Here is a 22,374-nt window from a genome sequence, read left to right on the forward strand (position 1 = left end):
GACAAATAATGTTGAATTGTGTTTTAACCACATTTTCTGATCCAATGAAAGAATGAAATACCAATGAATGTTTCTTTAAGTAATGAGATGTCTATAAAACACCAGCTTTAATAAGATCAAATGCAATAATATTACAACTAAGCATTGAATTTTACCCTGTGTAAACAAATACATTTGCGATTATGTGTATGTTAAATCTTCCAATTAAATTGACTGGTATTAAAATACCAGTAAAACTAAGTGCTTAGATTTAAAGAGTCCAACAGATGTCAAGCAGGGAATAGCGGAGACTGTTTTCCAATGCCAACACCGCTGATTGAAGTGCAGTTGAATATAAAACAGTTCCAGCATGCTTTGATGCAATGTCACGAGGATTCATTTGTGTTTGGGATAAGATATGAGATGATGCTGGAATAAGTGCAAAGAGTTTCACAGACAACATTAACAACACTGTTTTATGTCAATATAAACGACCTGAAATAAGCAGATTTAGACTGGACAATATTTACATATTTGTTCCCATAATCCACGTGCACATGCACAAATACATACAAATGCACATGCTCAGTTCAATGTCATGATATCCTTGAGTTTGTCCTCCATGAGATGCAGCTGCCCATGGAAAGTGACCTGAACGCTGAACGTTCTCCACAAACATATGGTTCTGGGTTCAGGTTCAGCACTGATTCTAAGTTCCTGCTTGCAGACGATACACAGGATTCTCATGATACCACTGGAGTCATGTCCCACAGCTGAATATAAACACACCACAGATATTAAAACTAGTTTGATCTCTTTATCAAACAGTACACTCACATTTGAGTGAGAAGAGTTACTGACCTTGATGATTTTGTCTGTCCCGGAGGTGAGCAGCCAGCCCCTGTTGGGTTCATACTGCATGTGTATGATGCTGTGCTTACTGTCATGAAATGTTGCAGTGGGCGCCCGTCTGGACAAAAAGAAAGCTTTAGGAGATTCTACTATTTAAGAGACTCAAAACATTGAAGAATCCAAATTTGACTTACTCGTCATCTGTAATAGAGTCGTGACAGTTGTCACAAACCCGCACCTCAAACTCAAATCCCATTAGAGGAATAGTGGAGCGTTTAGAGGAGCACTTTCCACACACGGCCTGGCCACACTTCCTACAGTGATGCTGGGAAAAAGCAAAATCAAGCTGCTTTAGCTTTATATGATATTAAAGTGTGGGCTGAGGACTAAAAGGACTGCAAACCTTCTGAAAATAATTCTTAATACATTTACAGTTTTCGTATAAATATATTTTACGGTAAGATTAAAAAAAAAATTCAGATATATTTTAAAAATTAATTCAATGTGCACTACCGAAGAAAAGTTTGGGTCAGTTAGATCAGTTGGGGTAATGGATGCTGGAAATTAAGCTTTGTCAGCAAAGAAAAAAAATTACAGTTTAAATAATAATGTAATAGAAAACAGTATTTTTTTTAACTGAAAAATGATTTTAATATTACCATTATTCTGTGTTTTTAATTAAATAAATGCAGCCTTGGTGAGCATGACATCTTTTAAAAAAGTCTTATCTTGGTGAGCATGACTCTAATAAAAGTCTTATCTTACACTAAATTTATGTTGTTTTAAAGATGTTTAGATTTTACTGTAAAACAAGACAAAATATGAATAGTTGATTAGAATTTTAATTATTTTTGCAGTGCAACATTAATGCTTTAGTGCTCTGTACCTGTCGCAGGCCAATTTTCTTACTGTCCCACATCTGTTTAAAATTCCAGAAGAACGGCTGTTCACACTTCTGACACGAGTCACTGTCAAGCCACTCAGGAGTCTGAGGCACAGAACAGATGAGGAAATGCAGAAACTATGTAACTAACATAAATACCACATGACCTGCTGACTGAGGGAATCCCTTATGTACTAGTTGCTTCATCCTCGCTCTAGATCTCGCTCACCTCTTGTCGTGTGACGTCCATGTTCCAGATAACTATTCCTCCATCTGAGCCACAGGAAATGAGTTGACGGGTATGAGAAGCGTAACACAAACCCTGCACTTTATCACTGTCACACACACACAAACATTCAAACATTAGGACCTGACAAGCATGCTTTGTTTATTCTGATATCTTTAAAACATGACGACAATTCATCTGTCCTACTTGTGTCCCTGCAGCTCAAAAGCTGTTCCTTTACGGCCTCCAATGTCCCACATGATGATTGAATGATCAGAACTTCCAGAGAATAAAACCCTTTTTACAGGATCCCAACACAGGGCTGTGACATTACCTGTACACATAAACACACATTAAAAGATTCAGGGTCAGGTACGGAATGGAATACTTGTTTCCATTATACTGTATTTTGTGGATGTATGCATGTATCCTGTGTTTATAAGCACTTAAAGGCTGCTAGGGGGGAAATTATAGTATTGTCATCCAAGCCACCAGGGGATGCCATCCACACTAGAATGACCCTTGGTACATTGAAGACTTGTTTGTTGGTTAATTTGCTTGTTTGTGCTGACCAGCCGCTTTCCCTTCTTGTTTTCTATTTGCTTATTGCAAGGATGTTTGGTTTTATGCTACCACTTTTAGTTTTTTATTTTATTTTTTTAACTGAGAAGCCTCATTAAGTATTTATTTTATTTGCCCACTTCAAGGGCCCAAATTCATGTGTGAATCTCAATAGATCACCTAATGGCAAACTGTATCTGGGCTAATGGTGAAGAGTTTATTTTACTGTTATTTGTGGTGTGCTGTTTGTAAGTTGTAATGTGCTGTTGTAAGCACCTGTGTGGCCTTTAAAGGTGGTGACCAGGCTGCAGTTGTCCTGCTCCAGCTTTAGGATTGTCACTTGACCCGAATGATCTCCAACGAAGGCATGTCTGGTCTCCACATCAAATCTTACACAGATTGTCAAGAAGCCAATGCTACAAAACTTCTGAACTCCTCCTCCTGAATCTATTTACACAATTACAGTAAGATGCACCAAAAATGTATTTTTTTTTTTGGCAACAAGGCACCTCTTAATATTTAAGCCGGACCAATATTGATACCGAAGCATAATTTTTGCCCATTGTGAAGTCACTAGATTACAATACATTTATAAACCACATTCCTGCTTTCCTACAGCATTTAAAAGTTCACCCAAAAATGAAAATTTGGTCATCATTTACCCTCATGTTCTTTCAAACCTTTGAACCAAAACACAGTTGATTTCCATTGTATGAACAGAAATACATAAATAAATACAAGACACATTTCTCAAAATAACTTTTCGAAAAAAGTCATTCAGGTCTGGAATGACATGAGGGTAAGTAAATGACAGAATGTTCATTATCCTTTTATCTAGTTACATTTGTAATATAAATTATACATAGCTAACATTTAAGTTAATTATTGGAATTCTTTTTGTTACGATTTATATATATATATATATATATATATATATATACATATATATATATATATTAAAGCAAAAGTAAATTCAGTCAAATTGAGGCAAAGCAATCTGAAAATACTGCTAGTGACAATGACTGATTTGTGACTATATTGCACATAAACTTGGAGGTTTTCAGAGATGTTTCAGATTAGGAGTGAATGGATACTGTAGTCCAGATACCCATGCTGTGGTCCGGTATGTGCCCAGCTGCTGTCCGCTCTCGGAGCAGTGCCACGTAAAGCTCTTATCCTGACCTGTGCTTAGAACCCACTCCATCTCTAAGACAAACAGCACCACAGTAACACCACCCTGATGAGCTAACACAAACAAGAGACAAGACACAATGAGCAAAGCTGGGAGGGATCACTTTACCACATTCAAAAACTCAACCAATTATGCTCTCACTTAAATAAATAAGGTAGCAGAAAGTCAAACAATCACAGAGGTTGGATTTCAGTAACAAAAGAGCAAACAACAGGACTGACTCCATATCGGTCTTGTTTATCTTCATTGGAAGCATTACGTAAGTCATGTCTTTTAAAGAAGGTTAGATAGCCATATATATATACAGTACAGACCAAAAGTTTGGACACACCTTCTCATTCAAAGAGTTTTCTTTATTTTCATGACTATGAAAATTGTAGAGTCACACTGAATGCATCAAAACTATTAATTAACACATGTGGAATTATATATGGAATTATATACATAACAAAAAAGTGTGAAACAACTGAAAATATGTCATATTGTAGGTTCTTCAAAGTAGCAACCTTTTGCTTTGATTACTGCTTTGGACACTCTTGGCATTCTCTTGATGAGCTTCAAGAGGTAGTCACCTGAAATGGTTTTCACTTCACAGGTGTGCCCTGTCAGGTTTAATAAGTGTGATTTCTTGCCTTATAAATGGTGTTGGGACCATCAGTTGTGTTGTGCAGAAGTCAGGTGAATACACAGCTGATAGTCCTACTGAATAGACTGTTAGAATTTGTATTATGGCAAGAAAAAAGCAGCTAAGTACAGGAAAACGAGTGGCCATCATTACTTTAAGAAATGAAGGTCAGTCAGTCCGAAAAATTGGGAAAACTTTGAAAGTGTCCCCAAGTGCAGTCACAAAAACCATCAAGTGCTACAAAGAAACTCGCTCGCATGTGGACTGCCCCAGGAAAGGAAGACCAAGAGTCACCTCTGCTGCAGAGGATAAGTTCATCCGAGTCACCAGCCTCAGAAATCGCAGGTTAAAAGCAGCTCATATTAGAGACCAGGTCAATGGCACCCGGAGTTCTAGCAGCAGACACATCTCTAGAACAACTGTTAAGAGGAGACTGTGTGAATCAGGCCTTCATGGTAGAATATCTGCTAGGAAACCACTGCTAAAGAAAGGCAACTAGCAGAAGAGACTTGTTTGGGCTAAAGAACACAAGGAATGGACATTAGACCAGTGGCAATCTGTGCTTTGGTCTGATGAGTTCAAATTTGAGATCTTTGGTTCCAACCACCGTGTCTTTATGCGACGCAGAAAAGGTGAACGGATGGACTCTACATGCCTGGTTCCCACCGGGAAGCATGGAGGAGGAGGTGTGATGGTGTGGGGGTGCTTTGTTGGTGACACTGTTGGGGATTTATTCAAAATTAAAGGCATACTGAACCAGCATGGCTACCACAGCATCTTGCAGCGGCATGCTATTCCATCTGGTTTGTGTTTAGTTGGACCATTTATTTTTCAACCGGACAATGACCCCAAACACACCTCCAGGCTGTGTAAGGGCTATTTGACCAAGAAGGAGAGTGATGGGGTGCTGCGCCAGATGACCTGGCCTCCACAGTCACCGAACCTGAACCCAATTGAGATGGCTTAGGGGTGAGCTGGACCACAGACAGAAGGCAAAAGGGCCAACAAGTGCTAAGCATCTCTCAGGGAACTCTTTCAAGACTGTTGGAAGATGATTTCAGGTGACTACCTCTTGAAGCTCATCAAGAGAATGCCAAGAGTGTGCAAAGCAGTAATCAAAGCAAAAGGTGGCTACTTTGAAGAACCTAGAATGACATATTTTCAGTTGTTTCACACTTTTTTTGTTACGTATATAATTCCACATGTTTATTCATAGTTTTGATGCCTTCAGTGTGAATCTACAATTTTCATAGTCCTAAAAATAAACCAAACTCCTTGAATGAGAAGGTGTGTCCAAACTTTTGGTCTGTACTGTGTGTGTATATATATTAGTTCTAAACTAGTTAGATTCACTCCAATGTCTAGTACAACCAAAAATATTATGTATAAGGAAAGTTCTCCTGCATTCTAAAAATAGTTCATCCATGTGACGAAATTCCCAAATTTACTCTCCACTAATTAGGGCCTTATGTATATAATAAAAATGCCAAATTATTTTTTTTTTCTGAAATTTATTTGAATTTTAACACACATTAGCCATTGTCATGCAAAAAACTTTTTTTTATTTACTTAAAATAGAAAGCTAAAAAAAGTTTTCCCACATTTTCCTAAAATTTTAAATGAAGTTTCGATTAATTTGATTCAAAACTTTTCCAAGGACATCAACCAATTAAAATTTTCTCGGAGTAGAAATATTTCAAATGACAAAGATAGATAGATTGTGAATCTTGAACATGTTAATATGATTTATGTAATTTGAGAAAACTAACTTAATAGTGTGAGACTGTATTTGTGGCTCACCCTGGTATGTTCGTGCAGGAGTCATTTTGTTGTAGTCCTCCGATAAGACAAACTCCTGATAAGAGGAACACCTGGCTTAAAGAAGCTTAGCAATGTCTCTGAGAACCTACTAATGACATATTACTACTTAGAAAACAGGAGTGTGTGTGTACGAATAATGTTTAATTAACATACCGTTACAGTGCCATTTTCCAACCCTACAGAGATCCTCCTTGTCTCTGGGTTAAATGACATACATGAACACGCCACTGCAACATAAGACAAAGACAGTGAGTTTGAGAACCTATCCAACAAAATCCACTGATCAGCATTTGACTATAAACAAACACCCTGAACTGAGAGCCAGTGACCTCTAGACCAGTTAACTAGAAAGCAAACAAAAAATGAGACATTACTGAGAAATGAAACTCCTGTCTGAATGGGAAAACAAACTGAAGTTCTTGCCCATACTGGTTTCACTTCACCCTTTTGCATTTGTAGTAAAATTCCTGAAGTTGTGTGGTTGCATGTCCCATAATGCTCTCAGAAAGCTGCACAGGATCAGTGTTGGATTGAGGACTCACCTGGCATTGTGTGATAGACACTGGGCCAGTACTGACCACTGTCCCTCTTCAACCACACGCGGATTGTCCTAAAACAAATTCAAATAAATACGTAAATATAATAAACAATAATCTTGATTAGAAAATTTACATGTATTTACCAGATCGTTTCTTACCAAAGTGACATGCAACACAGTGCACAAATTACCAGGACACACATCTAAGAATACTTGTCGTTCGGTAAGATAAATCCTAATCACCTTATCGCCAGATATAATAAGACCTCAAACTAAATTTGGTTGCCAAATTTAAAACACAGCCAGGTTCAGGGTAGTCAAAATCATAGGGCTGGGACAAAATGCTAGGCCATATGTATTATGGAATATATGAATGTTAAGTGAAGGAACACACATTTAAAATTACGACTTTCAAATAATTGTTGGGGCTGTTAAAAAATTATAATAATTTAACACTTAATTTTAATTTTTATTTTTTTTTCTACATTAAAACACCTTAACAAATGTATATTTATATGATAGGTAAAAATATATGTGCAACTGTGCACATAGAGAGATATTTCTGTACAGCAGTCTTTGCTCGCTCACACTTTCACCACAACAAGTATTTGCAATTTTATATTGTATATTTCCCCACAGTACTGCATAAATATGTTGGCAGTTCTCCTCCTCTCTGAATGGTGCTGGAACTCGTCATGGGTCGTGTAGTTATGGACGATGACGTGAACTCTCGTGCTCTTTCTGGGTGTTTATTTGCATGAACAGAAATAATGTGTGCTTGCAAAGCCAATCATATTTGGCTCATTACTTCAAATGACAACAGGTTCATTTCTTCTTTATTAAGGCTGCGAGCCTACAAATTTACCAAGAGACTCGTTATCTTCACAATAATTCACAGACTGTACAGTAACGTGACCCCATATCACCGAGCTGCATTGAAAACTAAACAGAAAAACCATAACAATAATAAAACTTAATTCTGAGTCTCAATAAAATACCCTAATTTTATTTTGCATTTATTATTTTGTAAACGAGATTGACTTAAATGTTCCCCATTCACGACCAACATTTTTTCGTTCATTCGCGAATGAGTCTTGTTCAGCCTCTATCAGATTTAAATCAGCGACTTTTTCTCAGTAAAGGGCGTATTTGTTCAGTAGGTTAATAATGAAATACTTATCAGTGCGGACCTGAATGCTTTCTGTTCGTTTCGTCAGTTTTTGAAGACAGGAAAAGGTAGTCACGCGGTTCAAAGCGTACGATTGAGTGAACTAAATTGATTCGTTCACCCTAAGTTACATGTTTACTTTAAAAACATCGATTTGTTCACAAGATCCGCAGGCAATGCTCACTTTACAGTACGCAGCTACGCACAAACAAAATTAATTGATAGCAGCGGCTTAAATGATCCGTGTTTGAATATTAAAGCCTCTTTATTATTATCCTCCAGTTGCACTCTCTATGTGATGATAACTGGGGATTAATGTAGGCTACTTGGTCCTCCGAACATCGTTTATTAAAAAAAAAAAGAAAAAAAAAGAGGATAAATGTGCTCATCGACTGTCACTGTGCATGTCACATGTAGGCTATTTTATATCAAAATGTATTTATTAATGTGCCAGTGCTTCTTATAACATTTCTCTACGCGTGAGGTGTTTTGAATATATTCTGCATTGCAATTGTTGTGGTTTTGTAACCGTAGGTGCGCTGACCTGTCTTGAGAAATGCTGATAACCCCGTCCTCTTTGGGGATGATCACAGCCGTGTTCACCACATCTTGGAAACCCTCGATCTTACTCAACAGCACGGGCTTTCGTGTCTGCGGACGGGGATGAATCTCTGCTGCCATTGCGCTGTAGTGTCTGCGTCACCTGGATCCTCTCACGGTGAGCGCAGGTCGATTAATAGTCCTGCAGGCGGTCAGAGATGCTGCAGGTCAGCTGATTACCTCTCACAGCCTGTACTGGGGACATTCACACACGATCTCTATGTCATGCTACCTAAAGACATGCGCGTGTTCTCCTCTCACTCTCGACGTACACAGACGATCCGACTTTTGGAAGAATCGCAGATGCATGCGTTTGCATTGTGCAGCGTTGACTCCGACGAATACCACATTTGTAGAAGCGGAAGTTGAACGTCATTTATTTTTCAATTTCATTGACATTTGTACAATGGGTCATTGCACCAAATCCTGTACAGTTGTGCATTTTGTTCAATGAAAACAATAAAATTAAACTTTTATGTTAGTTTGTCAAGTCTAGGCTATATGTTTTTTTTCGTCTACATTTTAATGACAACTTTATTCTCAACGATAAAACCACAAAGTCTAAATTGTTCAATTTATATTTAGGCCTTATCATGTGCAGACATGCATCACAGAACTATTGTAGTTTCTCTCAACTCTACAAGAAAGCCAAACTAAATGTCTGCATCCCTTATATTTTCTTTTTCCTTTAGCCTATTAGTTTTATATCCTTTGCTAGTTTTAAAATATATAATGTTGCAGTTTATATGACCAATAGACTTGTGATTTATGCACATACTCTGCTGTGGTTTTTATAACTAAGTTCCTCATATTAATTGGGAAAGTTACATGCCAGAGTGTTGATATCTATAGACCAGCTGACACATAATGCTAACTGGTAAACTATCAAATGGCAATTGGTCTTTTCCAGGTGCATTTTCTGTATATGTTTTCAAGGGCTGGTTACAACTCCTGTGAATCGTATAGGATTTAGAATTACTTGCACAGGACCTGCACAGTGATGTTGTTTTGGTTGCTTTTTTTATATATCCTCCTTTAGAACTTCTAACTTTTGATATCTTATAACTGTAGAGAAGATCAGTTGTGCAGTTGTGTATTGTGCAGTAAAAGAGTCTTTTATGCCAAGTAAACGTGTAAAGAGGACAAGATGAACAACCTAAATATTAATGCATGATCTAATGCAAGTTTGTTTCTTTATGAAAATAATATTTGCTTTCTAAGATAAATCTACTGTAACTCTGATAAATGGACAAGTGATTTGAAAAGGGCATAAATATAAACTGCACTTTCTGATTTAACTATCATTAAACTACTTTGTTATTAGTGCACTGTGGTTATGTGATGTGAGATACATGAGACGTATCAATGAAAATAGTGTCAAGACTCCTCTCATTTTCTCTCACTCTCTCATGTAGAATTTGAGAACGAAAGGTGTTTTCATTACATTTTTATACTATTTTTGACCAAATGTCAGATTCATAAAAACAAATTTACTAAAAACACAACTTTATGGTTTTGTTGATCTAAGTAAGGCTGCACAGTAGGGTGTACCCTTATACTGTTTATATATTTGGCACTTTTTGATGTTTTATTTATTTATTTTTAAGCCTAGTTATCTTGTCTTTTTTCATTTTTTTCCTGTTTTAATTTTCTATGTAATGTAGATTTGAATGTAAGTGTATAATGTTGATGTTTTTTTTCAATAAAAACATTTTTTTTTTTTTACAATATGCTAATCCCTCATTTTCAGGTGCCAATCAGTTGAGGCGTTTTGACGCACGGTACTCGGGCAGCGCTCAGGGGGCGGAGTCAAGCGCTGAACGCCGAATAAAACCACTGCAGCCCGCGAGCAGCGCTCAGAGTGAGGAGAGTCATGGACGTGAACTAAGCAGAAAGTTGTCATGATAAAAGTTAGGCATTTATTTCAAATTACAGCAACAACACCCGTTTCCCTTGTAAATCAAACAACCTTTCCCCCCAGGGTCTGAGGTTTGCTTAAGTTTACAAGGCATCGCTCTGTCAACACTAACTAACGTTACAGTTACACTCTGACAGAAAGAATGCGCGAGTCAGTTAGCATTAGCCGGCTAGCAGCGTGCTGACAGGAAGCGAACAAAAGATTGCTCTGCCTTTGTCCGCTTGCACTGACATTCGGTCCATGTAGAAGGAGTGATTACCAACACAATGCCTGTGTTACTTTTCCTGATAGACACGTCCGCCTCCATGAACCAGCGCTCCCATCTAGGCACTAGCTATCTGGACATAGCGAAGGGCGCAGTTGAGACTTTCCTGAAGGTAAATCAACACACATCTCTGCTCCACACTCTCACTTTACTGAAATCCTACAGAAAACTGTCTTTTCTTTCGCTTTTCTCCACAGCTAAGGAGCAGAGATCCGGCCAGCAGGGGAGACAGATATATGTTAGTGAGTTTCGAGGAAGCACCGGCTGGAATCAAGGTAACGTTACAAAAACACTTTTATTTCTGTCCAAACCTGATTTATTTCACTCCAGACAATCACAGTGCTCGGCTCGTCTGTTTGGGTTTCTAAACACCACGGCTGAATTTGTAGTGTGAACACATTCTGTCCAGCATGAATTTGTGTGTTTAAATATGGCCGACATTTTGTTCAGTGTGGCAGCAGAGAGCTCTTCGTGTGTGTGTGTGTGTGTGTGTGTGTGGAAAGAGATATGTGAGGCTGACCTAACTTGTCCCACCCAAAGAGTGGGAGCAAGAGAGATGACTCTTCACTGCCCTCTACATTAATACCCCAAAGAAACTTTCAGATCATTCTGTCTATCTGACGAATTTTGATGTATCTCTTAAAAGGCATTACTAATCATTTTCTCTGTTTTGGTATTTCAGGCTGGATGGAAGGACAGTCATGCCACTTTTATGACTGAGCTGAGGAACCTGCAAGCAGTTGGACTGACATCGATCGGCCAGTCTTTAAGGACCGCTTTTGATTTGCTCAATCTCAATAGATTAGTTTCGGGGATAGACAACTATGGACAGGTATGTTATAAACCAGGGACTGGTATAAAGTCTATGGCCTAGACCCATGAGCCCATCGCCAACATCTCACAGTTAAATAAGCACCCAATAGGCTCACACTGTGCCAACACAATCCCAAGACCCCCTGGTGACACACAGTAGTAATAAGTAAACTACGTCTTGGATGCCAATAAGGGTAATGACTTACTGAAGAAGCAGGTTGTGTAGTAGGACACTGGTTATGATTTGTATGCGTGCTCTAGTTGAAAATTCTTCCAGCTCTTTGTTTTTATTCTCTGGAGTTTTGTAAAGGACCGTTCTTGTATTTCTGCATGGTGAGCTGTGAAAGTACAAATGATTCAACATTACCTCTCATGGATGTAACTATAATAGTATATTATGGAGGTTATTTGTGACATCGATCACACATGGTAAATTAACTTTTATTATTAATTTAGGAGGAATTTTAACATTCACTTTTACATTTTATTTTTTAATAATTGTTTTATTATTATTATTATTAGGGCTGGGGATATAAATCGATGTATCGTGAATAGAGAAACGATTCAGCATCGATTCTGAAATTTCCTGAATGCTTCGCAATTCTTTCTCAAGTCGATTCTGAGATTAGTTTTGAACAGCAGAAGGCACTGCAGTCTTTAGAAACAGCTGTACACTGCTTGTTTCCAAATCCTTATACACACTGAACCTAAAATAATCATTCATAAAATTTGAAAAGGTTGAAGTGAATTACAAGAGTGTTCACAGTTGGCTGTTTACATTAATCTGGCATCATAGAAGCATTCTGTGAAATTACAGATTCAGCTGAATGCACAAGAACACTTCATCGCTCTTCTTTATGAGCGATTGATTGTGTGGATAAAAACTAGATTTGAGTGCCATCTGCTGTTAAAAGTATAAGCTCAGAATCGATTCCAGAGAGAATTGCGATTAGTGATGTCCGATTCGTGAACGAATCGTTCAATTTAACCGGTTCTTCTTATCAAACTGAATCGTTTGAAACGTTTTGCATCTCCAATAAGCATTAATCCACAAATGAATTAAGCTGTTAACTTTTTTTAACGTGACTGACACTCCCTCTGAGTCAGAATAAACCAATATCCCGGAGTAATTCATTTACTCAAACAGTACACTGACCCACAGAGCATCTGAACCGAACTGATTCTTTTGGTGATTGATTCTGAACTGATTCTGTGCTAATGTTATGAGCGCGGGTAAACCGAGGGCTTGAATGAAGGGCAATCTTGCGAAACGTTAGTTCATTTAATAACAAATACATCGCAATGGATTATGTATAGTAAGTGGATCATGGTTTCTGCGCTGATGACACCTAATTTATTTATATCTTCAAGACTTAAATCCTCATATGCACATTATTGCTGTTACTGTATTTGGGTGCGTTGTTGCAAAACTTAATTGTAAACTTTTCATGATTATGAGGTTTTTAACTGACTAAAGTTATGATTACTGACTTTATATATTTGAATGTATGATAGACGTGACGCCATTACGTCATCGCCTAAGATGTCATTACGTTGAACGTAAAAGAACCGGTGAACCGGTTTTTTCAACCGATTTATGATTGGCTAACAGTTGTGTATGTTTGACAGCCTGTGTCCTTCATAGATGGATACTGCTTTGATTTATGTTGAATTAGAGCCATCTTTATTGTGTGATTCTGTGTAGACCTGCGTTTGCTTCTCTTGTTATTTACACTAAATGTGTGAATCGGTGGGCGGGGCTAAACAGGAAGTCATGTAGAAGCAGGTGTTGATCTTCATCATAGGCAGTGTTTAGCCACACTATTACCTCATAAAGTGGCACTTTCCACAACCTGTCACTTTAGCAAATTGGCTTCAATCTTAGCTGTCAGACACACAGGTTTGAGTTCGGAAACTTGCAGGATGTTTTTATAGTACAGTGACCTCTTATTTGTCAAAGGATCAAGGGAAGTTTGATTTCTCAGTTCATGACCCCTTTAAAGAAGAGTACTATAGTACTGAAAAGCAATAAAAGTTTTTCAGTTAGAGTAGGGTTGGGATGGTGAGAATTTTCTCATCGGTTAATAGAACTCGGGGGGCGAGTTCATTGAGGTTTTCTCTTTTCTTTAATTTTCTTTTAAATAGCTTGTAAATACCCATGCACATTTAATTTATCTACATATATATATATATATCTTGATGTAAAAAAAAAAAAAGAAATTACAGTTTTAATAAAGTAAAAATCAGAACGTATTGTGGAACCAAATAAATAAGAAATGAAAAAATACAAATATTTACAAAATCACTTCAGATAAATGTCAAAAGCCAGCAAGCTTTTCAATTTTTCAAAATCTTGCCAATCAGCTATGCACTTTTGCATTTAGTTTCGTAACTAAATCTTAAACTAAAACCTCCATCGTCTCACCTCGCTCTTCTTGTCAGCCAGCTTGACTGTCCTCAATTGTTAAATGAAATTTGACTCCTGCTGCTGATCTGTTGTTCGAAACGCTGCACTGAGCAGCCGCGTTCAGTTTTTAATTGTAGTGTCTTTTCTCTAACTGAACTAAATTATTTTTATTATTCTAGAAAAAGATTAAAAAGGGGAGAGGGGTGTCACGGTGGGTAAGTGACGTAACCGGTGTAACACCGTCAACACAGACTATCGCAAGCCTAAGTTGGTGTTTTCAGATTATTTTCATATAAAAATGACACACAGTTGCTTCAAACAATGGTTTAAACATCAATGTAAATTGTGATAATTGTGATTTAATTATCACAATTAAGATTTCAAGGGAATAATGAGCTATGATTTTTGTCATAATCGTGCAGCCCTAATTAAATGTTATGATTTAAGCACATTATTGTGTGGCTGTAAGGGCATTGCTTTGGTGTTCTGGGTGTTTGTTTATTTGCCCAAGTCTATGCTATTCGCAGACATTATTATCTTCATTTGACAGCAGATATTGATTTATATTGAATTATATCACCTGTCATGTAACTTAATTTTTTCACAGCCCTGGTTCTGTTTCCATTCACATTTACTGCTGTTAGGTGGATTTCGCAGGTGAAATCCAGTCATTGCAATAGGAATCCACATGATCAGGAATTTTTCAGAAATTTTGTGAGTTTTTATTGTGAATACTTAGTAATGGGTCTTTCTTGGTTTCTGGTTTACATATTTGTTTCAGAAATTACTCGTCCATAATACTGCACTGTGCTAAAGATATAATTAAGTGTAATCATTGACAAAACAGTGCATTTAAATGATTGGTTATGCATTATTTTATCAGTGCATATGTGCCAAATTTTCGGTTTGTGTAATAAAGCAGTGTAACTACCGTATTGTTAACATCAAATACAGTGAGTGTATTTCAAGCTAAACCTTTCTCTAATGAGCTCCATTGGTGGTGCTCAGTCTTTTTATGGTTCTTGTTTTATAATGATTATATTGTCTTGTCTTTTGCAGGGTAGGAACCCTTTTTTCTTGGAGCCTGCTATCATTGTGGCCATAACGGATGGCAGCAAGCTGACCAGCAGTTGTGGTGTACAAGACGAGGTGGGTCGTGTGTCAGTATGGGCCGGACTTTGAGGATTTCCTCTGTGATGGCCGTCCTGTCTAGTCATGGGTTTCCCATTTAGTTTTTGTACTTGCTATTTCCTGCTTGCTCTTTCCACTTAAACTTTTCCTCTTGATAAAGTTCACTCCTTCCTTTCCATTGTTCTCTTTGACCGTATAAAACATTTTAGAATTGATCATGTTAATGTAAAAAATCTTGTGATGTAACTTGTTTGCTGTTTTTTTTATTGTATTTGTTACACTTGTATTTTTTTTAAATAGTTTTTGCCATGAGAATAGCCTTTGATGTTCACATAGCATTAAATATATTCTATGCTATCTTTGACAGTATGACTTGCAGGTCTGTAAAAGTAACTGTCTGTAGCTGATAAAATATGCAATAGTTTTAGTAATAGTTAATTAATTAATAGTTAATCAATTGTCTCCTATAGAATTTTTTTCCTGCAGGGATTTTTCCATTTCTGTGTTGACATGTGAATTAATTATTTCTATTTCTCTGCTCCAGTTACATTTGCCCCTGACAACACCGTTACCTGGCAGTGAGCTGACCAAAGAGCCCTTCCGATGGGACCAGCGACTCTTCTCTTTAATACTCCGCATTCCAGGCCACACCCCTCCTGGCCCTGAACCAATGGGTGGAGTTCCACTTGACCCGTCCCCTATTACACCCATGTGCGAGGTCACTGGGGGTGTGTATGCATTTGAACATTTTATAAGTGAAAATTTGGTACTAAAAGACATTTGTGAAATAGAAAAGCTTTTGAATGTGTTGGAAGTGAGCTCAAATGAAGTCTGCATGTATTTAGTGGTTCTAGTGCTAGATGTTTTTTTTTTTTGTTGTAATGAACAACTGTCTGACATTCAAACTCTCTGTTGAGGTTTTTGAGAAAAAGAGGGAAAATTTATGTTGCTGATGTCTTTTAATGATTGGTATAAAGTATAAGAACTAAAACGTATAGCACTGGTCTGATGGCAGCGTTTTCGAGTAAACACTAATGATGATTCTCTCTGAAGTCATGAGCTGCTAAAAGGCTACAACAGTTCTTGAGTCACCAATACACCGAACTTTGGAAACATGTCTGCACAGAACTGATGAGCTGCTGATACAAGCATGTGTTGACTGAACAAGTGGGCAAAATTTAGTTTATAAAAAGTAAAACCTAGTTTATTTTTTAGACGTGTAAATCATCTGCATTCACAATGAATGGGTGCTTTAATAATAGCATTGCATATACGTCACATGATCCTCTGAAGTCAGGGGAGTTTGGTTATATGTGTTGAGAGAGAATCGTTCATGAGCAAATATGTTTTAAGATCACAAGATTTTTTTTCTACCTCGTCTTTTTTTGTGCATTTTAAATAAAAATTTGAATTGGATATTTATAGGTTTGAGGTTATGGAGTCAATTTAGGCCGCTCTTTAAAAAGCTCTACATTCCCAGCTGAGTAAATGTGAGGTCGTACCTGTCGGGGGGTGTTTTAAGTGCCGTCAAAAGGTGTTTTGAATTGCTGATTTGTGGTTAAGGGCAGATTATGCTGGACTCTTGTGTGTGTGCGCTGACTAATGCAGCTGTGTAATAGATACGAACTGAACTTCACTATAGAGAGAGGAACGACGTCTGTCCTCTCATGCTGATAAAATAAATGTCTTTTAACGTTGTTTTTTCTCCTGTGTGTTTAGGCCGATCATACAGCGTATTTTCCCAGAGAATGCTAAACCAGTGTCTGGAGTCTCTGGTGCAGAAAATCCAGAGTGGTGTGGTCATAAATTTTGAGAAGACTGGACCTGATCCTCCACCTACTGAAGGTAAAGGACGTTTTTTGTAATTATATTTTCAGTATTTTTTTTAGTAAAGTGCATATTAATATTTAAACAGCTATTTATTAATTTTGGCTGTGACCAATATAGGTGGGGTGGATAGATGAATACTTCATAAATCCAATGTCGAAAATTGCATTTTTTAGTATTCAAACATTATTCAGCTACAGAAAACGTTATGTAATTTAATACAGTAAAAACACTTATATTGAGATTACAATTGAAAAAGCTTTCCATCTTAATATTTTTTGTAAATGTTAACTTATTCCTGTGACTATTAAAGCTGAATTTTCAGCTTTTTGTAACCATTTCTACATCTTTGTCATGTTTGATCAATTTAATTTCTTAATGAAAAAAGAAATTATTATTACTTTCCAAAAAAAAACCTTATTGATCCCAGATTTAAATGGTAGTGTGCTTTGCAAAAAACATGGCCATTAATAATGACACAACTTTCTTTGTTTTACCCAGATGGCCCAATAGAAATGAAGTATGGACCTCAATCATGGCACAGCTGTCATAAGATGATCTTTGTCCGACCCAACCCTAAAACTGGTGTTCCTGTTGGTCACTGGCCTATCCCAGAGTCCTTTTGGCCTGACCAGAACTCTCCTACTTTGGTATGAATAAACTTTTCAGTATGCTCTACCATCTGTTCAGTCTGTTTTATATCTAATGTAATGTGCATATGCTCTGTTGGTGTTTCTAGCGTAATAAAAACTTGTAATCCTTGTAAGTGTACTGTCTGCTCATTTGACTCTGTCCCTGTGCAGCCTCCACGTGCAGCTCACCCGCAGGTGAAGATTTCATGTGTTGATTCAGAGCCCATGGTGGTGGATAAAGTGCCCTTTGACAAGTACGAGCTAGAGCCTTCTCCGCTCACTCAGTACATACTGGAGAGGAAATCACCGCACACCTGCTGGCAGGTACTGCTCGTATCAGTCTTTAAGCACAGTTAAACTTGTCAGACAACAGATAGGCTGAATGTTCTCTAAGCCTGCGCTAACCTGCACTCCGGCTATGGCTGAATGTTAATCGCCATTTCATTCTCTCTCAGGTTTTTGTGTGTAACAGTGCTAAATATGGAGAACTCGGGCAGCCGTTTGGTTATCTGAAGGCCAGCACAGCTCTTAACTGTGTCAACCTGTTTGTCATGCCCTATAACTACCCTGTGGTGCTGCCTTTGCTTGGTAAGCTTCATTACTAAGGTCTGGTTTATCATATGGAGGTATGAAAGGAATTATTCGTATAAAGAATTGGTTTAGTTATTCTCTAGTTCTGCTTGCTTTTAAAATCTTGGCAAGTAAAAAAGGAGTTTTTTAGATGTTTTATTCCACCAAACTAGAACAAAACTAGCCACTATTTTTCTTTGAATGTGAATGGACATAATATTGTCATATATTACTGTTTATCATTTATAGATGACTTGATTACTGTGCATAAGTTCAAGCCTCCAGCAAAGTGGCGACAATCTTTTGAAAACTATCTTAAAACAGTCCCTCCCTACTATATCACTGTAAGTAATGGAATCAGTAATTCATTCTAACATTACAACAGTGTGATGGTATCTTCTGCAATGCATTCAGGTTATTTCATTTTTTTTTTCATCCTGATTCACCAGGCCCTGCGGAAAGCACTAAGAATGATGGGAGCTCCAAACCTGTTGGCTGACAACATGGAGTATGGACTTAGCTATAGTGTTGTGTCTCATCTCAAAAAGCTCAGTCAGCAGGTATGATCTAACATCGCTTGTTTCTATAGTGTTTATTCTTAAAAGTGCTTTATTAAGTTTTGTATTATATTGTGTATATTACAGGCAAAGATAGAGGCAGACAGAGTTTGTGCATTAGTAGGAAAAAAGGCGGCACTAGAAGGCGGGATTAAACTTAGCTGCAGAAGCTCCGCCCTCTCTCTGGCACACAGGAAAGATTTTACGCAGCTACTGCAATGTATCATGGGAGATGGACCAGCTCTGCCAATGGAGACAAACACCAAGGAGTTTGCTGGCTTTCAACTAGCTGCTCTGAATAAAGTATGTATATATTCACCACTGTAAATACAGTACACCTTATGGATGGTTCGTACCGTTTTCATGTGGTCAAAACTAGGAGATCCACAAAGAATACACACGTACAGGACATCACTCAGTTTAAATTGAGTCAGAGTGAGATTAATATTGCAATGCTTTTTTATTTTTTATTATTATTATTATTTTGAGGGCTGGAATTGAATGCAAGTGTTTTACATATGGCACATTTGCAGTTTAGAATCATGTTTTGTGTCTGACCAGCTATTCCAACAGTACTGAGCAAATGATTCATGGTCCGTTCTCACCAAATTAGATAATTTATCTGGCATTCTCCTGTTTCCTTCCATGCTCACACAGGCATTAAAACCACAAGGACTGCGGAACCCTTATGATATCCCCAGATCTCATCTGCTGGACCAGCTGAGCCGCATGAGGCGGAACCTTCTGCACGCCAGCATCTGCATTCTGAAAGGACAAGATCAAGGTAACACTGACAGCCACGAATGGTTATTGATGTTCTTAGAGCAGTTTCCTAAATATCTGGGTGATTTGCTCAGTCAGATTTAGCTTCTGATTTCCAAAAAGAATCGTGAGCCTTTTAACTGACAAGGTTATGCTCATGATGCTATTAACATGGTACATTTTGAACTTAATTTATATATTTTTCTAGATCAGATGCATAGTGTTCCTATAGCTCAGATGGGCAACTATCAGGACTACTTGAAGCATTGCCCATCCCCTTTAAGAGAAGCGGATCCCGATCAGCCTAAACGTTTGCACACCTTTGGTAACCCCTTCAAATTGGACAAGAAGGTACCTTTAGATCCATGGCTTTCAAAAACAAGCAGTATAAAGGTTTGACTTTCAGACAAATAACTGTTTTTCTCTTCTCTCCATGTTAGGCGATGATGGTAGATGAGGCAGATGAATTTGTTACTGGCACTCAAAGCAAAGGCAAACGTCCTGGAGAATCCAGTAGTCCTGCTGGAGTAGGGGCCCCTAAACGCAGGCGCTGTATGTCTCCGCTGCTTCGGCTAGGACGGGCATACATGCCTCCTAAAACACCACCCAGATGTAAGTAACCAGCACACACATGCAGAAAACCCTTTAGTTGCCGGTCTGGGAATCATTCCTTTTAATTCTGGTTTCTTATAAAAATTAAAATCCTCTCATTTACTCGCCCTGATTCTGTCCCATTTGTCACGACTGAAACTTTTGAAGCTCCAGTTTTATGCATGTTTCAACACAGCTCAAGATAGTGATCACACAGAATCGGCTGATCACATCGCCAACCATGTCGAGGCAAACTGCAACTCAGACATGGAGCCGAGTCCTGTGCCTGAGTCTGAACCGATCCAGCAGAGGAACCACCTTCAGCTGGATGAGGATGAGGACCAGCAGGACAGAGTGCAGGAGAACGGCCAGTCCAGCGATAGTGAGTTGTCTCTGGGCAGCGAGGGTGAAGAGGAGGCTCCACACCGCTACCCTTCCCCCTGCCAGCTGAAGAAGATCCTAAACCAAGAGAGCCAGGAACTGAACTCTGAACTCCGAGCGCTCATCACCAAGGAGATCAGGAAGCCTGGCAGACGTGAGTAACAGCGTACACATATATGTGCATATATCTGCTACTTGACTCTCATTTCCTCTCCTGATGCTCTTTACTGGATGGTATCCAATAAGTGAAGGAGGGGTGACCTCCACCAAACGCTTTGTCTTGGGCCTTGTGAAATCAGCTGGCCAAGCTTGCTTCATGTCCAAATCTGTAATATTACAGTTGGTTTCCATTTATTTTTTTTTATTTTTTTTTTCATAGTAATGAAAATTCCAGACTTTAGGAAATACATTTGTTCCTGTGGTTATCCAGGTTTTTTTTTGTCATTGCTCATAACACCATACATCAAATCTTTCTTCTCCCCAATGTCCTTTTGTCTTAATGCAGGTTATGAGAAAATCTTTTACCTCCTTAAGCAAATCCAGGGCAGTTTGGAAACTCGTCTAATCTTCCTGCAGAGCATAATTAAAGAGGCTGCCAGGTAAACTTCAGATTTCAGTGCAGATTTTTAAAATTAGATGCTAACTTTACATACTGGTATTTGAATGAAGGTTAAAGCCCCAAGTATACTTCCTTTTCACAGCTCTAGTCTAAAAAATGTTTTTTTGTCAACTTCTGAAGAGAAAAGAACACTGACACTGGACAAGAATCAAACTTCTTTAATTGCATTTGTGTGCTATCAAATGGAATATACTTCAGTGCGTGCTCAGCAGTACATGTATGAGCATTCTAAACCAAAGTATACTTAATGTCTTAATGTGCAAACCCAAAATTACACTTTATTTTTTTTTCCTATGTTTTCATAAGCAATGCTCCAATTACCGCATTTTCCGGACTATAAGTAGCACTTTTTTTCTTAGTTTGGCTGGTCCTGCTACTTATAGTCAGGTGCGACTTATTTATCAAAATTTATTTGACATTTACTGAGAGAAATGAACTAAGAGACATAAACCAAGGGAAAACATTACCGTCTAGAGCCAGGAGAGGGCGCTCTATGCTGCTCAGTTCTCCCGTAGTCTACACTGAAGACATAGAGCGCCCTCTCGCGGCTGTAGATGGTAATGTTTTCTCTTGGTTCTAAATAAATGCGACTTATAGTCCAGTGCGACTTATGTTTTTTTTTTCCTCATGACGTATTTTTGGACTGATGCGACTTATACTCAGGTGCGACTTATAGTCCGAAAAATATACGGTAAATTACATGCATCGTGTGTGTGTGTGTGTGTGCAGGTTTAAGAAGAGGGTCTTGATTGAACAGCTGGAGAACTTCTTAGAGGAGATTCACTTAAGAGCCAACAGCATGAATCATCTGGACGGTTTCTGAGCACTCCATCTGTCCTGCTTGAAGGACTAGTATCTGCACTATTTATGTAATGTAATTGGGGACTTGTGTGTCTCCAGTCTTTATCAGTATTGAAGCTGATTTATCAATCAGGACTTGATGGGATGTTGCTAAACCTCAGGACCAGGGAAAATGGGAAAAGTTGCTTTTTCTATAACAAATGGTCATAAGCACGCACAGCTTTTTCTATCCTTTTTTTTTTTTTTGTTTAAGGCATTTTTCCCATCTAATTGTGCCAAAGAGAACTGGTTGAATGGCACTGGCATCCTCCTCAAGCATTTGCATTTTTGTATTTCCTCCATAGTTCCCTGTGACATTTTGACACGTGGAATTGATCACTAATATAAACGTTTTACTTTCAGCTGCTTCATTCAGTGTCAGAAAAGACAGACGATTTACTGGAATCACTTTTATTAGGTTGGATCCCCCTAATAAAGCAACTAGAAATCGGCAATATTCTATCTACACCATTTAAAAGACGAGTTACCAAGCCATTCTTTACTGTTGGAGGTTTGAGTGACTTTGAGGTTTTATAATTAAAGTAAACTTGCACACTCAAAGTCATTTGTTGTTTTGTAAAATAGCTCATCTCAGGAATGATGTTGATGTAAAAGA

General features: G+C 38.0%; 2 protein-coding genes across 7 annotated transcripts; one reads left to right on the top strand and one right to left on the bottom strand.

The window, feature by feature from the left end:
• Positions 1 to 70: 70 nt before the first annotated feature.
• Positions 71 to 8,770, bottom strand: LOC132152911 (WD repeat and FYVE domain-containing protein 2). Its single transcript, XM_059561892.1, has 12 exons — positions 8,390 to 8,770; positions 6,682 to 6,749; positions 6,293 to 6,366; positions 6,119 to 6,173; positions 3,596 to 3,746; positions 2,778 to 2,890; positions 2,148 to 2,274; positions 1,944 to 2,049; positions 1,718 to 1,819; positions 1,026 to 1,156; positions 841 to 949; positions 71 to 752 (listed from the first exon to the last, which is right to left on the bottom strand). The coding sequence occupies exons 1-12, from the start codon at positions 8,524 to 8,526 to the stop codon at positions 723 to 725; spliced, it is 1,203 nt and encodes a 400-aa protein (XP_059417875.1). The 5' UTR covers positions 8,527 to 8,770; the 3' UTR covers positions 71 to 722.
• Positions 8,771 to 10,604: 1,834 nt separating this feature from the next.
• On the top strand, positions 10,605 to 22,120 carry LOC132152914 (integrator complex subunit 6-like). 6 transcript variants are annotated; one of them, XM_059561896.1, is made up of 18 exons: positions 10,605 to 10,740; positions 10,826 to 10,903; positions 11,311 to 11,460; positions 14,908 to 14,997; positions 15,524 to 15,707; positions 16,699 to 16,824; positions 17,308 to 17,456; positions 17,610 to 17,762; positions 17,894 to 18,026; positions 18,258 to 18,352; positions 18,458 to 18,568; positions 18,653 to 18,868; positions 19,223 to 19,349; positions 19,536 to 19,678; positions 19,768 to 19,939; positions 20,115 to 20,453; positions 20,805 to 20,898; positions 21,648 to 22,120. In XM_059561896.1, the coding sequence occupies exons 1-18, from the start codon at positions 10,630 to 10,632 to the stop codon at positions 21,739 to 21,741; spliced, it is 2,565 nt and encodes an 854-aa protein (XP_059417879.1). In that variant the 5' UTR covers positions 10,605 to 10,629; the 3' UTR covers positions 21,742 to 22,120. The 6 variants fall into 6 exon arrangements, 4 of the variants coding, with proteins under 4 accessions (XP_059417879.1, XP_059417880.1, XP_059417881.1 ...); XM_059561897.1 differs by having other exon boundaries at positions 20,121 to 20,453; XM_059561898.1 differs by lacking the exons at positions 10,605 to 10,740; positions 10,826 to 10,903 and adding an exon at positions 14,493 to 14,562 and having other exon boundaries at positions 11,334 to 11,460.
• The last annotated feature ends 254 nt before the right edge of the window (positions 22,121 to 22,374 follow it).

This window comes from Carassius carassius, chromosome 11 (genome assembly GCF_963082965.1).
Source record: "Carassius carassius chromosome 11, fCarCar2.1, whole genome shotgun sequence".
NCBI lineage: Eukaryota > Metazoa > Chordata > Actinopteri > Cypriniformes > Cyprinidae > Carassius > Carassius carassius.